General features: G+C 39.7%; 1 protein-coding gene and 1 long non-coding RNA gene across 3 annotated transcripts in view; one reads left to right on the forward strand and one right to left on the reverse strand.

Annotated features, from left to right (window-relative positions):
- The first annotated feature begins 348 nt into the window (after positions 1–348).
- spock3 (SPARC (osteonectin), cwcv and kazal like domains proteoglycan 3) overlaps positions 349–15322 on the forward strand; it is a 34884-nt gene continuing 19910 nt past the window's right edge. Inside the window, exons 1-4 of one of the 2 annotated variants that reach the window (XM_017717440.2) lie at positions 349–527; positions 644–799; positions 13220–13228; positions 13374–13413. In XM_017717440.2, the coding sequence (XP_017572929.1) occupies positions 644–799; positions 13220–13228; positions 13374–13413 (205 nt within the window). In that variant the 5' untranslated portion in view covers positions 349–527. The remainder of the gene's footprint in view (positions 528–643; positions 800–13219; positions 13229–13373; positions 13414–15322) is intronic. The other variant, XM_017717442.2, reaches the window with a different exon arrangement.
- Positions 6304–15322, reverse strand: part of LOC108439187 — a 40629-nt gene continuing 31610 nt past the window's right edge. Inside the window, exon 3 of the long non-coding RNA XR_001858746.1 lies at positions 6304–6466. This is a non-coding gene — a long non-coding RNA (uncharacterized LOC108439187). The remainder of the gene's footprint in view (positions 6467–15322) is intronic.

The raw sequence follows: 15322 nt of genomic DNA on the forward strand, positions 1-15322 counted from the left end.
AGCTCTCAGTTTGGCCTGATGCGTGAGGAGTTAGCAGACAGAGAGAGAGAGAGAGAGACATAAGGAGAGAGAGGGAGTGAGAGAGAGAGACATAAGGAGAGAGAGAGAGAGAGAGAGAGAGACATAAGGAGAGAGAGGGAGTGAGAGAGAGAGACATAAGGAGAGAGAGAGAGAGAGAGAGAGACATAAGGAGAGAGAGAGAGACAGAGAGAGAGAGAGAGAGAGAGCGCGCGCGAGAGAGAGAGAGACATAAGGAGAGAGAGAGAGCGCGAGAGAGAGAGAGAGCGCGAGAGAGAGAGAGAGAGAGAGAGAGAGAGCGCGCCCACGTCGTCCGCCTTCACGAGCATAAGCTCAGTGCGGAGAGAGCAAGAGCGCGAGACGAGGAGCGCGAGTGCGCGAGGCGAAATAGATAGAGAGAGAGAGAGAGAGAGAGAGAGAGACGTGCTGTGTCAGTGCGAGACTCGAAGCAGCTCTCCATCCACTCGGCGCGGGAGAAGAGGCTCGCGCGACAGCGCTGCGTTCTGAAGGTGACGATGCTCTAACGGTTTCTCCTCGAACCGTCCTTCGCCTCGGATGTCGGTTCGCTCACGGTCTGTATCTCACTCTCTCTCTCTCTCTCTCTCTCTCCGTTTCTCCGATGCAGATGCTCCGCGCTGCGCTGCTGCTGCCGCTGCTGGTGTATGTGTGCTGGTGTGTGTGTTTGTGCTCGGCGGTGCTGCCCGGAGCCTCCGGCCGCGACGACAGCGGCAATTTTCTGGACGACAAATGGCTGACAGGACGGTGGGACAAATTTCGAGACGTGAGTAGCGTTTCACTGTGTGGCGTTAACGGCCCCGTTTCTCTGCTGCCCGGTGTTTTCCCTTCAGACTGTGTGTGTGTGTTTACTGCCCGTGTCGCGGATTTAGTTTGAGCTAGCTGCGGGGCTGAAATTGTCTTCTAATTCGCCAGCTTCTTATTCGAAAAGTCCACCTTAAATGCTGCAGCAGTTACCTTCATTTAAGGTGGAACGGAAATTTTGAATTAAAAAGGCTCCAGGATGTTACCCGAGGCGTCTTCTGGTTCGAATTGTTCCGTTCCACCTTAAATGGTGCAGCAGTTATGGTGCACCCCTTAAGGAGGAACGGGAAATTCGAATGAGAAGCCAACTTCACCTTCGTGAGCTAGCTTAGCGTTAGCCTGCCTCGGTCCTCCGCCGCCACTGCTCGCCTCTCTGGGCGCTGACCGACCGTTAGCTCAGCGGTGAAGCCTCAGCCGGAGGTCCGCTAGGAGCTGAAGGAGGCGCGTCGGCGTGTTGGTGCGTGCGTTTAGCTCACTGTGAGGGCCAAACGGACTAAAAGGACCCTTGAACATATGAAACGCTTCAGGGACGTTTGTCTTTTATTTCTGTGTTTCTTTTCTTCTACTTCTTCTTAGTGAAAAACAGCTTTCAGTTTATAAAGTGAAAGATTCCCTTTTGGGTTTTGAGGGATACAGGCCACTCCACATTAACCCTGGACCATAATGTAACTTAACCAAAGACAGTTAATACTGTCTGGGACGAAAACATTTCATTTATCGTCCATGTAAGCCTTAGGCTGCTGTTCTAGTAGTTTGTCTAACTCACTGAGTGATCCAATGTAGTAAATTAAGTTGAATATAGCCAGTAGAGTTGAGTTGAGTCACAGCATGGTGCCAAATTTGTTTTAAACATTTTATTGTGCTTTCAATGTTAATTCAATGCAGACTCAGCTTAGTATCACTAGTGACCCCCCCTGATAAGATTCAGCTCATCACAATATCACAGTTATTCTTTTAATGCTGGTAACAGTTTCTGATACAGCGATATAGGCTATCAAAACACCCTACCTGTACGGAGAGCTATATATAAACATGCGCTATATACCAGCAATATACGTCAAATGACGAAAGAACTCCACAGAATCAAACTACCTCCGAATGCGCAGTTGTAAATAGACTTAAAAAGAGCTTCTCAGAAATGCTAGAGGCTTCATCCAGTGATGCTGGCAACCATGTGGTGCCGTGTCAGAGGGAAGTCTGAGAACAAGTGACACGGTGGGCCAATGGCAGTAGCCGTGCATATGTATATATCTGCTGATGCCAGTACATTCACAGTTAGAAAACGTCGAAAACGGGACTGAATTAGCATAGCGGAGAAATGTAACATGTATTTCTGGGTTAGAAATGAAGTAAAATGAATAAAACTGGGATATTTCAGCCCAGTAGGGCAGCTCCACCTAAACATTCTGCTCTTCTGGAGTACAGTAAAGGTGTCACCAAATATAGGTTTGGAATATCGTTCATATCTAAACACCTACGCCAATATTTTTAAATGCACGCCGTGTACAGAGAGTGAATAAAACGTTTCATTTTCGCCTCTTGTAAACTCGTGTTTAGTGTGCAAAATATCAGTCATACATCTTTGAATGAGCTCTTTCAAGGCCTTAAGGTTGGTTTATGTGTAGTTGCAACAGCATTTAGCCACTGTGATACAGCAGTAAATGGACAGTCCCCAGAAAGGCAGGAATACAGACTTGCGCGTGTGTTATATAGACACGGTCACAGAAGTGTAGTGCTCGTCCTTGTCTTCACAATGCTGTCATTCTTTAAAAGCACAAAGCCATGTGAGCCTAAGGGCCTCAGTGTTCGGTGATGGTCACTCTTGTGGGCCAAATTAAGCATCTGTGACTCAGATTAAGCCCAGAGCTCGGACTTGAACAAATTGTTACTGGACCTTCTGACCTGACTCAGCTGTAGTCATGCACTTTGTGTCCACAGAGACGGGTGTTGTAATTTCTGTGGTAATATAAGCTTTGGATGGGTGTATCAAAAGGCTACATTGTTTTTGACCAACTTCGTTAGGTCCTCAATAATGGCTTTATAATCCACTTTATTTGTCCATAAACAGATAATGTTTAGTGATATTTAACCCAGAGCCTGATATCTGTTGCACTGGAGGACTTCCAGTTCCGCTTCTGTGTGTGTGCACGTGATAATGATGTTTATGTAAGGTCTGCAGTTTAGACTCTCACATAGGCAGCTTGCTACAGTATTTCCAGGCAAAGCCGAGTCAGCCAACGCCGTCTCACTAACTTCATCCTGGAAGAAGACCAAGATAGCTCTTCCTCTCTCTCACTGTCTCTCCCTGTGCCTCTGTCTCTCTCTCTCGCACTCTTTTTCTACCTCCTCCTTTCTCAGTTCAATATGTGCATGTGTATGACCACTAGCATTGCCAAAACATGGACCATAAAAGCTAATTAAACTGGTAAAATACTAAAAACATCATAGATGCAGGTTAAGGACAAGCCTTCAGATTTGAATATCATGAAAGTATATATATATAAATAATCTCAACGGTGAGTGACTGTAAATGTAAAGATTAGAGAGTATATTCTACAGCCTTTCAGTTCAGTGCACGAGAATGACCACCAGCCTTGAGGTCAGTGATGACAGTGAAATCTAATTATGGCACTCACGCACTCAACATCGGAGATGTCAGCTACGGATTAGAAATCATGAAAGCATCACAGTAATGAGTTCAATTGATGACAGAAATGTGATGACAGTCTACAGAGGCTGTAATGGGAGAGCAGAAGAGTATGCTGATGTCCTGCTTCTGCTCGCATGTGTCTAACTCTCCCGTGAAAGGGCAATAAAGATTAGTTGAGACTGTCCATGTGACACTTCAAGGCCAATCAGTTAGCAGGGAGTGATTTATGCAGATTAGTATCTCAGTAAATGTGACTTAATGATGCTCAGTTTAACGAGGGAAAACTGGATAAATGAATGCAGGCAGTAAACACCTGACTATCGGCTTAGTCATTTACATCAACACTTTAGGTTTTCAGCTGCATCTGAGCGTAAATGAAGGAAATGCCAAGTGGTGAGTGTGTGCAGAAAAGCTCTTGGACACACGTTTGCTCTGATGCCAATTGGCCGCATCACTCACACCCTATTCTCAGATCCCAGAATTTTGGAGAATCGTACTTTAGGCAACCCGTCCTGACATTCTTGGCGCAGATACCTCTCTATCAGCCGGAAATCACATTTGTAGCCCTGCCTCTTCCTTTCTTAAGCCCCTCCCACTCCACTGTTCGTGCTGCCCTAATGCCCACCCACCACTTGTACATCCTCGCACAGAATTATATATGAGTGCTGTCAGCTTCTGTGGTTGTGAGAATGTGACTTCTAGTACACAATCATGCACTGCAGCGTCAAAACAAGACTTTATACATTATATGCGTGTGTAAATATGTGTGTATGTACTTTAACGTAAGCTGTAATATTTACGTCAAACGTGTACGTATGCATGGTAAGGCCACGTATGTGTGTATATGTGCTGAAACCTCGGGCTAAACACGTCTTTGTTGGGCGCATGGTGTGCCTTCATTAAATATGAACACCAGACTTTGAACACCACAGCAGTGAAATCTCCCCCAAGGGGTAAAATGAATGTGTTTATTAAGTGCATGTGAGACGCATCTAAAGTGATGCGTGCGTATGTGTGTGTGTGTGTGCCCACGCTTTGATCCTCGTGTGTTATGACATGCGCCTGGCAGAAGCCATGTGTCTGATTTTCCTCAGGAGACCCTCATAAGACTTTAACAAACCCAAATATCAAAACCTTAGATGACAACCCAATTCGCACTTGGTAGAATAGAATCTCATATTACTGTCAAATTATTACGCTGTATTATTTCATATGCAGCGATTAAGTGAGGTTTAGTTTAGGCATGCTAGGAAAGTGGTAATATTATCTGTATTGTAAATGTTGATATTAGGATTATAAAAGTCAGTTTATTAGGGTGTTTGGAACCAGATGTCTCCTGGCAGTCCTAAATGTGCACAAGTTATAAAAGTACAAGATTAGGGCTGTCACAAACAAAGCCAAACGCAAGAATAAGAATCAACTAAATAAAAACAAACCATAACCATCAAACCAGTAATAACACAACAAACATGAACTAGGAAGGCATAAGAAATTATACATCTGTAATAATTTGAATACTTGCTGGTTGCATTGGCATACTAATTCAACATTTAGTATTTGGAAGCTTCATCATTTTTCAAGCTACAAAAGTGGAGCATAAATAACAAATAAATTATACCTATTTAGGGATTGCCCCCAACAAGAATTTTCTCATTGCCATTGAAGCAAAAAGATGCCAAAGCCAAAGATGCTTGAGAAATCATGCGTGGAAACACATTCAATTATCAGATAATAAGAAAAACGATTAGTGCAAAGCTTACAAGGTTTGTGTGAAGGCACATGTTTGAAAAAAATCTCAAATATGTGGATATTGTGATACTTATCTCAGTACTGCTGGTCTCTGGGTGAGGGCTATGCTAAAACCTTCACGCTCCCAGCCTCAGAACTGTTTGTTAAGGCAAGTTCTGGCACTGGTTGAGGAGAAGAAGACTGGCTGTTCTGCCGTTACATCTTCCAGTGTTTTCAAGGTGGTGCTCCACGCGTTCTTTCGGGCCTGTAGTTCCAAAAGCTCCTTAATCCTCCACTCCACTCTTTTTAGCTTATCTATGACTGAGCATAATTCAGCAAAATAAAAAGTAACTAACTAGATCTAAATTCTAAGTTGATGCATTATGTTTGTTATGTCTCTGTCAAGCTGTATTGAAAAGAGAGGACTACAGCTGTGGCTTCTCTAGCAACATAGGAGGTGCACAGGTATTTGGTATGATGTTTACAAGTAAATATGTTATGCTATACTTTGTTATTGTCTGAATTGTGAGTGCCTTAAGCTGAGCAAATTGTCAAAGATGCATTATTAAGATGCATCGACTGATAGTGGCTTTCAGCGCTGAAAAGGCTAGGCTGAGGTCAGCTAGGTCCAGCAACAAATAAAATGTGTTGGAAAATGAAAAGGTGTCTAAAGGGGAAAATGTTATTTAATTATCGAAGGTATTAAGTACATTCTGATAAAGCTTGCCCATCATATAACTGTAACAAAATGCACTGCTTTTTGAATGAAAAAAGTCTTCCTTAGGGCAAATTTGCTCAAAAGGACAAACGCAATTAATCTCAATCAACTACGTGAAAATAGTGTGATTCAGTGTTGCAGTATATGAATTGTATGTGTACATGTTACCTAGCAGTCCGTCAGTGTGGTGGTCTTGTCAGGCTTTGTTTGTTTCTTAAGAGAAAAGCAGTATGAGAATTTTAAAATGTGCATGATGCTACTCACTGCCAGTTCTTCGAGAAGGGAAATTTTAATTTGAGTAATCGAGTTTAATTGGGTAATCATGGCAGCTCTAAACAGGATGGTATTTGCATGATATATGCTTGTCCTATTTCCCTGAGATTTGCAGTACCAGCCAGTATCTCAACCCCCTTCCTCTATCCTCTCTCTTCTGGGCTGTGTCACCTCGTCTATACCTCCGCTCTCATGTTTGTTCCCTTCTCTTTGTGGTCTTAATGGAATGCAGACTGGCAGCTTCTGCTTCAGGCCTTGCTCTAATGGAGAGAGAGCAGGAGAGTGGGAGGGGGGGGGGGGAGAGAGAGAGAGAGAGAGAGAGAGAGAGAGAGAGAGAGAGAGAGAGAGGGAGAGAGAGAGAGAGAGAGAGAGAGAGAGAGAGAGAGAGAGAGAGAGAGAGAGAGAGAGAGAGACAGACAGACAGACAGACAGAGAAGGAAAGAAAGGCCATAGATTTAACCTTGCCATGTTTATGACTCTAACCTAAGGACAATCCACTTCAGCGGACAGACCCCCCCCCCACACACACACACACCCACACCCACACCCAGACTGTATACCATATCTTTAGCACTTTAGCTTTTTTTAGATAAATGAATCATTTAAATTACAATATGACAGTTATTAAATTACAGATGACAGTTTCATCTAAAAGGTATTCGGGAAACGTATTATAACAGTTAAAAATAGTTCTATTTTTAGAGCACTCTTTAAACAGGTAGCAGCTAAAGGTAACAGCGTAATACAATTATAAAAGTTAGTTACAAATAATATTAGGAATTCAATTAAAGCTCAATTAAAGAGATACAATTTTAAGAATTCCACAGTTTAGAAGTGTATGGAGTGTGTAATTTATACACAATATTTGCAGAAGGCCAGTATCTTTATATTTTATATATATTTATATATATATTTAAATGTCATTTAGAGCTTAAAAAGCAAATAAAAGAACTTTAGAATAAATAAAAGACAGAGATAACTAGTGCCATTCTTTCAGAACAGGAGTGGTGTGATCTCTTTTTCTTGTTTTTTTGATCTGTGCTGCTGCATTCTGTACGAGTTGTCGAGCATGTATTGTTTTCTTAGGAAGGCCTGTAAGAGCATTACAGTAATCAATTCTAACTTCAGCAGCGTTTCTCAAATGATGAAAAGCAACATTATTAATTTATAAAATGCACTAATGTTAACTTAAAGTATACAAAAGTGCATTTTCCTTACCAGTTCACATATACAGTGCCCTCCACAAATATTGGCAAGCATGGTAAACATGAGCAACACAAGCTGTAAAAACATCCTTTATTGCTGATCCTTTTGATCTTTCATTCACAATATTAGCAAAAATGTAACCCTTTATTTGAAATAGAATGACTGGAAGAAAAAAAACTAAATCTAATCAGGAAATTTTCTGACTTGTTTCTCAAATCTGTGTGTGCCACAATTGTTTGCACCCCTTCATTTAATACTTTGTGCAGCCTTCTTTTATAAAGATAGCTGCTCGTAATATACTTAATGAGACTGGAAAGCACATGGTAAAGGATTTGAGACCATTCCTCCATAAACTGTCTCTCCAGATCCTTCAGATTCTGAGATCAACACTGTGGACCCTCAGCCCACAGGTTTTCTAGGGGGTTTAGGTCAGGAGACAGGGGGGGACCTTAATTCTGTGGTCAGTGAACCATTTTTGTGTTGATTTTGAGCCATGTTTGGATCATTGTCCTGCTGGAAGATTCAGACTATGGCCCAGTTTAAGCTTCCTGGCCGAGGCAGCCAGATTTTGATTTTATTTCTGCTGGGGCTTAATGGAGTCTGTGATACCATGTATCCAAATAAATTGTCCAGGACCTTTAGAAGAAAATCAGATAGTATGGGAACAGGAACTCTGTATCGGCAGGGCCAGTGTCAAAAGGGAAAAAGTGGTATCTGTGCGTCTACTGCAGCCATTGTTGAGCTCTCCACCACTGCACGATGGCTACACCTCTTGCCTCACATCCTCCACTGAGACAGCCAGAGAGATCAGTGGTTAACACAGAAAATCAACACCCAGACTACGATCTTTTCAGAGTAGTAAATGATACAATCACAGAAAGACTTAATGAAGGTGTTACTTGTTTTATACTTCTTTGTTTTACACTTGGAGCTGTACTGAAATAAAGAGAGTAAAATAGTTTAGGTAAATTTTACTACTTTAGGTAAATCACAATAAGATATGCCATAATTTATTACAGAATATTCCTTAGAACACATGCAGAGACCTTTAAAGGTAAGAAGTCTGCAGAATAATGACTTTATGCTTGCAGTATATCGGTCAACCATATAAAGTGATCTAATCTCCATTATAAATTATTTCTAGCTCTGTTTGTGTGTGTGTGCGTGTGACTCGAAGGATTAAAGTTTTTCTGTGGAGAAAAGGAGCGTGTGTGTGTGTGTGTGTGCCAGTCATAAAGAATGAATGATATGGGGAAGGTAAGATGCTTCTGGCACTTTCTGCCTGAGAGAGCAACCCCCCTGGCTGTCATGCAGTCTGCTCACAAAACCCTCACAAAGCACACACACACACAAATAGTCTGTCCTTCTGTCTGTCCATGAGGTGATTATTTGACATGATTTTATTAAGTTGTTTTTGAAATATCCATTGAACTGTCGACCAGTTGGGCTTATATTTTAGGTAGTAATTCACTGATACTTTAAATCTCTCGGGTAATTTTTCATTCACGGTTTTATCATTTTCATATTATATGTGCTCGTGTGTGAGAATCATTAAAGTGATTACAGCAAGCTCGATGCAGACGTAATTTACATTACTTAGACTGTGATAATCTGCAGGGGTGTGTGTGTGTGTGTGTGTGTTTGTGAGCTCTGTTCCATTAGGATTTAGAATCCTGTGGGCAATGCAGGATAGGACAAAGCAATTCATCCTTTCATTTCTCTCTCTCTCTCTCTCTCTCTCTCTCTCTCTCTCTCTCTCTCTCTCTGTATCATGCAGTAAGTACAGTTCTCTCTCTCACGCAGTGAGTACGCTTCAAGGTTATAGGCCCTAGTCATATTTTTTATAGTCAGATGGAGCAGTGCTGAAGCTGGGAGGCTGCATTTAGACACTTTGTCCACTGCATGACTTCCCTCCTGTAACCTGCTGTTAAATCACCCAGGGCATCAGTCATTAAATGCAGTAAAAAGGTAAACAGTAGGAGAGTGCAGGTTAGAACGTAACATGTAACATGTTTAAATGTAACATGAATTTTGTAACACAGCTATGTAGCACAGTCTACAATGCAACGCAGATTCTCATTTTAGTTGAGTTTACCATGTTCTAGAAGAGCGGAACCCAAGGCATGTTTTCCTTGAACCTGTTTATTATGTAAAAAGATCCGTTACTTGTACCCATTTTCAAACAATAGCAGTCTGATAGATAGTTGTCCAGATTTGACATGAAGACTGTTAATGTACCATTTTTCATAATAAGCGTTTTTCATCATAGTAGTTGTTTGTATAAATCACAGAATTAACACTTTCTTTTAATCGTCTCGGTGCCTGTAATATAGCATCGTTTTGAAGCACGTAACCAACCTGCAATGAGACTAAGCCAAATAAAAATACAGTTGTTTTTAACAATGACAGTTTTAACATGGAGCTTTAAAAGATTTCCTTCTTTTTATTCAAATGTTCAATACATTTTTTCCAAAACGATGCCTATATTTTTATGTATTTAAGTTGGTAATGCTGTCTGGTTCAGACTACATAGAATTGTAAATCGACAAACGCCTCTCAGTCTGTTACAGTCAACCTCACTTGTGTATGGTACGTTCAAACGTTTGCTTTCACACTGATTTCAGCACAAGTGTTCCCAAATATTTGCTGGAAGCAAAGTTTGTTTTTTGTAACAGAAATGTGTGTTTCTTGCTCAAATGTTTTAGAAATTATTAAGCAAACCCTGCTATATTCAGACAAACCCATCACTTATTAGCCTATAAAAAGGAGGGCAGGTTATTCTGTATATTATGTGCTTCTACTTGAAATATTTAATCCTTATCATTTGCAGTTATTGATGGCAAAACAAATGATTGATAGTATTTCATTCTCACTTGTATCTCCCTTGAAAATCTGTGGAAAAAGTATGGAACTTTCCATCAACACTACATTGTGTTGCTAATTAGACAAGGACATGTTTTATTATGATATTTATTTATTATTATGATATGCTGAAGAGTTGTTGTTGTGCATACAGTCTTATTTTGCAGAAGAAGAAAACATGCTTTATATTTTTGTCATTTATTAATATGAAAAACAAAAACGCACCCTTGAACCTCTTGAAAGAGAATATAAATACAGTGTAAAGGAAATTCAGTACACAACTAAGGAATTAATCATTTAATTCCATAATTACAGATGAATAGTGTAGCCAAATGGTGGTAATAACTTCTAAGGGATTCCTGATGGTAAAGTCTTGTGGAGAAATGTAGAAAGAAAGGAGGAAAGAAGGAAAGGAATAAAGGAAGAAAGTGGGAGGCAGAGCATGTGTTTCCTATGAGAGTCTGTTGGCTGGCTGCAGAGCCTGGGGCTTGTGTTGTTATAGCACAGATGAGCTAGTATTGAAATCTGGGCACGCTTCAGACTCAGTGGGAGAGAGAAACCAAACACAAACGGTGATCTGGGGCAACATGGGAAACGCTGGCAAGCAAGTCCACAGCAACAAAACACTAAGGGACCCTGTTCACTCAAGAAACTGTTGCAGATGTTGTTTATTCATTTATATATTGATTAATTAATATATTTATTTATTGAGGCATTGGGTCTGAATAAACATTTGCCAGTGTTCTCAAGAGTGAGAGTGCTTAGCTTGGATCCGTTGATGCCTTTACATTTTTCAATGAGTTTAAGGTGCTTTTGTGTCAGCTCAGGCTGAAAAGTTAACAGTTAACAGTGTAACATTCATAGCAGCTTTCTTAAGCATTGAACAGAATACAATACAATAAACGCAACTAACTTGAAACACTATGTGAAACAATTAACACGTTAAAATCAACTCAGTATTTACAACAAACTTCTAAATAAACACAACAGTTAAATTAAACTTCTACGAATGCAAATTAAGTAAAAAAACTGCATAACAGTTACAGCTAATGCATAGTAAAAGAGCATATATCCTTTGAAATTATTTCCAGACCAGTGCTACTTCAAGGTAGCGTATCACTGCTGTCAGAATCAGAATTGTTCATAGTGGTGCTGATAGCAACCAGATGTCTGAAGTGTTTAATGCCTCTAAAAGCTACATCTGAGAAGATGTTATTGTCCATGCATAATGTTATTAGGAACAATACACCAAAGTTTTTGTGAAAAACTGGTATTTTCAGGTTTTTGTATTGAGTATAATACACGTCAAGTGAGTTCTGGTCAGCTGGTTGTGCCAAGTCCATAATCATACTGTATGAAGAGAACTGTTCTTTACAGGACTTCTTTAGCTTGGAATATGCTCCCCAGTGACATCAAACAGATTATAGTTTTAAATAGTTTTAAAGATAAAAAAAATTGATTATTGTGGTACTGTGGACTTTTGCTTTGAAATATAGGTTATTACTGGTTATTGATGATTTTGTTGAGTATTCGATTTATTCTTGAGTTTAGTTTTTGTAGTTTTGTTTTTGTCTTGTTTATGATGCAGGATTATTTTAAAGATGTTTGTTTTATGTTTATTGCAATTGTTCTTGTGTGGAACCCAGAAAAATTAGCAACCACTTTGTGGAAGCTAATGAGGATCCAAATAAAAAATAAAGAAGATTATTACATGATATGGTTACACATACACTACCTGATATCTAACACTGTTTTATGAAAGTATTACAGTACGTTTTTGGCCTAAAACATTTGTGTTTTACATATGGAATATGTAGGATGTTGTAAGGCAAAGGAGCTCCCAAACAAAACTTATTTTTTCTGACTTACCACCATTACATCTAAAAACTTGTAAAAAACTTGTAAAACACATGTAGTTTCTCTGGTTATTCTGGATAGTAAAGCCAAATGGCTGTATTTGCATTGTAGCCATCGCAACGTCTAGTTTCTGTCATCTCCACTGTAAAGAAATCAAGAGTGAGTAAGGCACCATTACACACCAAACCTCTCTGAAAGCATCTTGCCAATACCAAATTGCCTGATTTACAGTTTGACTAAAAGATACAGTACATATAATTGTGCTTTACAATCCAGCATTTTACCAGAGACAGACATTAAGCAAAATGCTATGAGTCACAAAAATCAGTTACAAGCATGTTGAGATAGGTGAGCTGCAGAAAATCCCACAAAAGAGAATCCACCATGTAAACTACCTGACTGAGAACTCAATAAACAATGCAGCACAATGCTCTTTCTGATCAGGAAGCATACAGTATAAATTATAACTCTGCCAAATGAGGGGGTGTTGGTGTTTGTGCACTGGAAGGGTATTAAATAGACCCACATGGAGATGGTAATAGATTTCATGTGGTGTCTCTCACTAAAGACTGGCACTGACACTCACAAACACACACACACACACACAGGTATATAATGTTTAAAACTGCCGGAGGGCCAGTCAGTCAACTGACCAGTCAGCCATTTGGTATTAATATCCTGCAAACTGACTGTGTGTGTGTGTGTGTGTGTGTGTGTGTGTGTGTGTGTGTGTGTGTGTGTGTGTGTGTGTGTGTGTGTTATGCCATATGGAGCTATCAGAAATGTCAGTCTTTAGGGCTGCATTGACTAGAGGGAGGACTAACAACTGTCGGAATCAATTAGGAATGCTCTCAAGCATAAGCTAATTAACAAACCTGACAGCAAATCTGATACAGTCTCCTCACAGTGACACTACACACTGACAAGCATAAATGTGTATATTGCATGCTCATATAGAGTATACAGTTTGAATATGACTGGTTGTGATATTGCGCAGGCTGTAATTCATTGTGTGTGAGCACGTATGTGCGTATCCCACTAACGGTGTTATTTATTTGCTTTCTCTCTAATGCTTCCTCTGCAATTAGGAAGTAGAGGTTTGTATGATCATGTGAAATTATTTTCCTAAGAAAGGTCAAGGAAATAATTTTCTTTGTGTACAACGTAAATAATCAAACATTTACTAATACGGATTGATGTTTCATGTTGTTGTAGTTTTGATCAATATTATTATTGTTGCAGGAGCCTGGATCCTGGAACCCTGGGAAGCCTTTTGATCAAGGTACGTTCTAAAAGCAATTATCTTCATTAAACTGGTATCCATGTGTAATTCATTCAAGAGCACATTTTAAGTAATACCAAGATAAACTGCTATGGTAAAATTGTTTATTGTATTGGTTGCCAATAAAATAAATAAAGCTATGTGTTAAATTACATTGAAGTCATTCAAATAACACAGCTTAGATTACCATTCAAATATATATGAATGTATGAATAAAGTTAAAATTTGACCATAAGATTCTTGGAAGGACAAAGCTGAAGTAGGCAAAATTTTATGCCATGCCATATGTGTGTGTGTGTGTGTGTGTGTGTGTGTGTGTGTGTGTGTGTGTGTGTGTGTGTGTGTGTGTGTGTGTGGCCTTGAGTTTACAGTCTCCTCCTGGGGCAGTTGGCAATAGTTACACCTCCCAGGGCAGTGTGCAGTCCGACAATCCTGTGAAGTGGGCGTCAGCAATGGCTCTTAACAGCATGAGCCTTTGACTAAACACGATAATGTTTATGCCTCGATGCATCAACTGCATTGGATTGGAATTGATTAGAATTACATACAAATACAGTGTGTGCACATTTTTTAGCTCAGGCTATTTTCAAATGTAAAAATCCCTTGTAAAGCTTGATGTTCTTTTATTGGTCCTTTTAATTGTTAAATTGTTGATTCCACAACAGAGTCAAAGTTTCATGGTACACCGAATTGTTAGCTAAAGAATTGTTACTGAATTTATACATTGCAAGCTTCCAACTAGAGCTGGCAAAATCTTTTATCTTTTTCATTTACTGACAAACAAAACCTCAGAGACGAGCCATGAAAACAAACACAGCACTGCCCTTTACATAAAAAAGAGTGTAGGCTTTATTGAATGCCAAATGCAGCCTGACATAACCGATATGAGAAACATAATGCAGTCTACTTACTTACATTTACCACATATTATAAGCCCAAGTTAACAAACACATATGGCTTGACCAGGGCTAGCTTGAAGGTCAAATGAATAGTTTAAACCACAGTCAGTATAAAGTCAGTAGCTCACAGCTTTTAAGCTTTTTTGATATAGGACTGGGTACGTATGCTAATTGTTATCTAACAGACAGATTGGCCAGCTGCAGCTTAAAGCTACACTCAACAGAAGCAACAAGACGTTTAAAAAGACTCCGGTGTAGCTTAGTTGCCTTAGCACTTTGTCATGTGGCCCAATATCTTAGTACTGTGAACCTGACTTTTTACGCTTTTTAATGAGCTGAATTTAAGGCACAAGCAAAATCAAGTTTATGTACATTCAAAACTCTAAAAAATGCCATACTAATCACATTTTTAAATCCATGAGCCTCAGTTTAGCGTGTTTACCTGCTGCTTCTTTACTGTGTCAGTGCAAATGGCAGACAAAGCAGCAGCAACAACCAGCTACACATGTAGTGTACTCAAGGCTTGGATGGAGTCAAAAAGTCAGGAGTCGAGAGTTGAAGTCTGCTCCAGAAAACCTTGAGTTTTGCATCACTAAGTAGGGCTACCAGAACAAGTTACACTCTTGTGCCCTGCGTGCAAGTACTCAAGTTCAGTTAAATATTGGCCTATTCAAAAATCAATTGTTTATCGGAAATTAGATGAACATTTTAAATAGCACTCGTTGATTATTTGTGTATTTGTTGATTAATTATTAATAAAGCAATAAGCCATTCAAGGCCTGTGAATTTCTGCGATTTTATCACAGGGAAGGGTGTTCTTTGCTCTTTCTCAAGCTCCCTTCCCTGTGATAAAATTGCAGTAATTCACAGGCCTTGAATGGCTTATTGCTTTTAAAACACACAATGTTTTAGATAAATATTTGAGTTATTATTAATAATAATCAGCATGAGTATTCCGCCAAGAAATGTAGTTCCTTCAGAGTGCGGTATCATTGCTAAGCAACAGTTGA

This window comes from Pygocentrus nattereri, chromosome 22 (assembly GCF_015220715.1).
Source record: "Pygocentrus nattereri isolate fPygNat1 chromosome 22, fPygNat1.pri, whole genome shotgun sequence".
Lineage (NCBI taxonomy): Eukaryota > Metazoa > Chordata > Actinopteri > Characiformes > Serrasalmidae > Pygocentrus > Pygocentrus nattereri.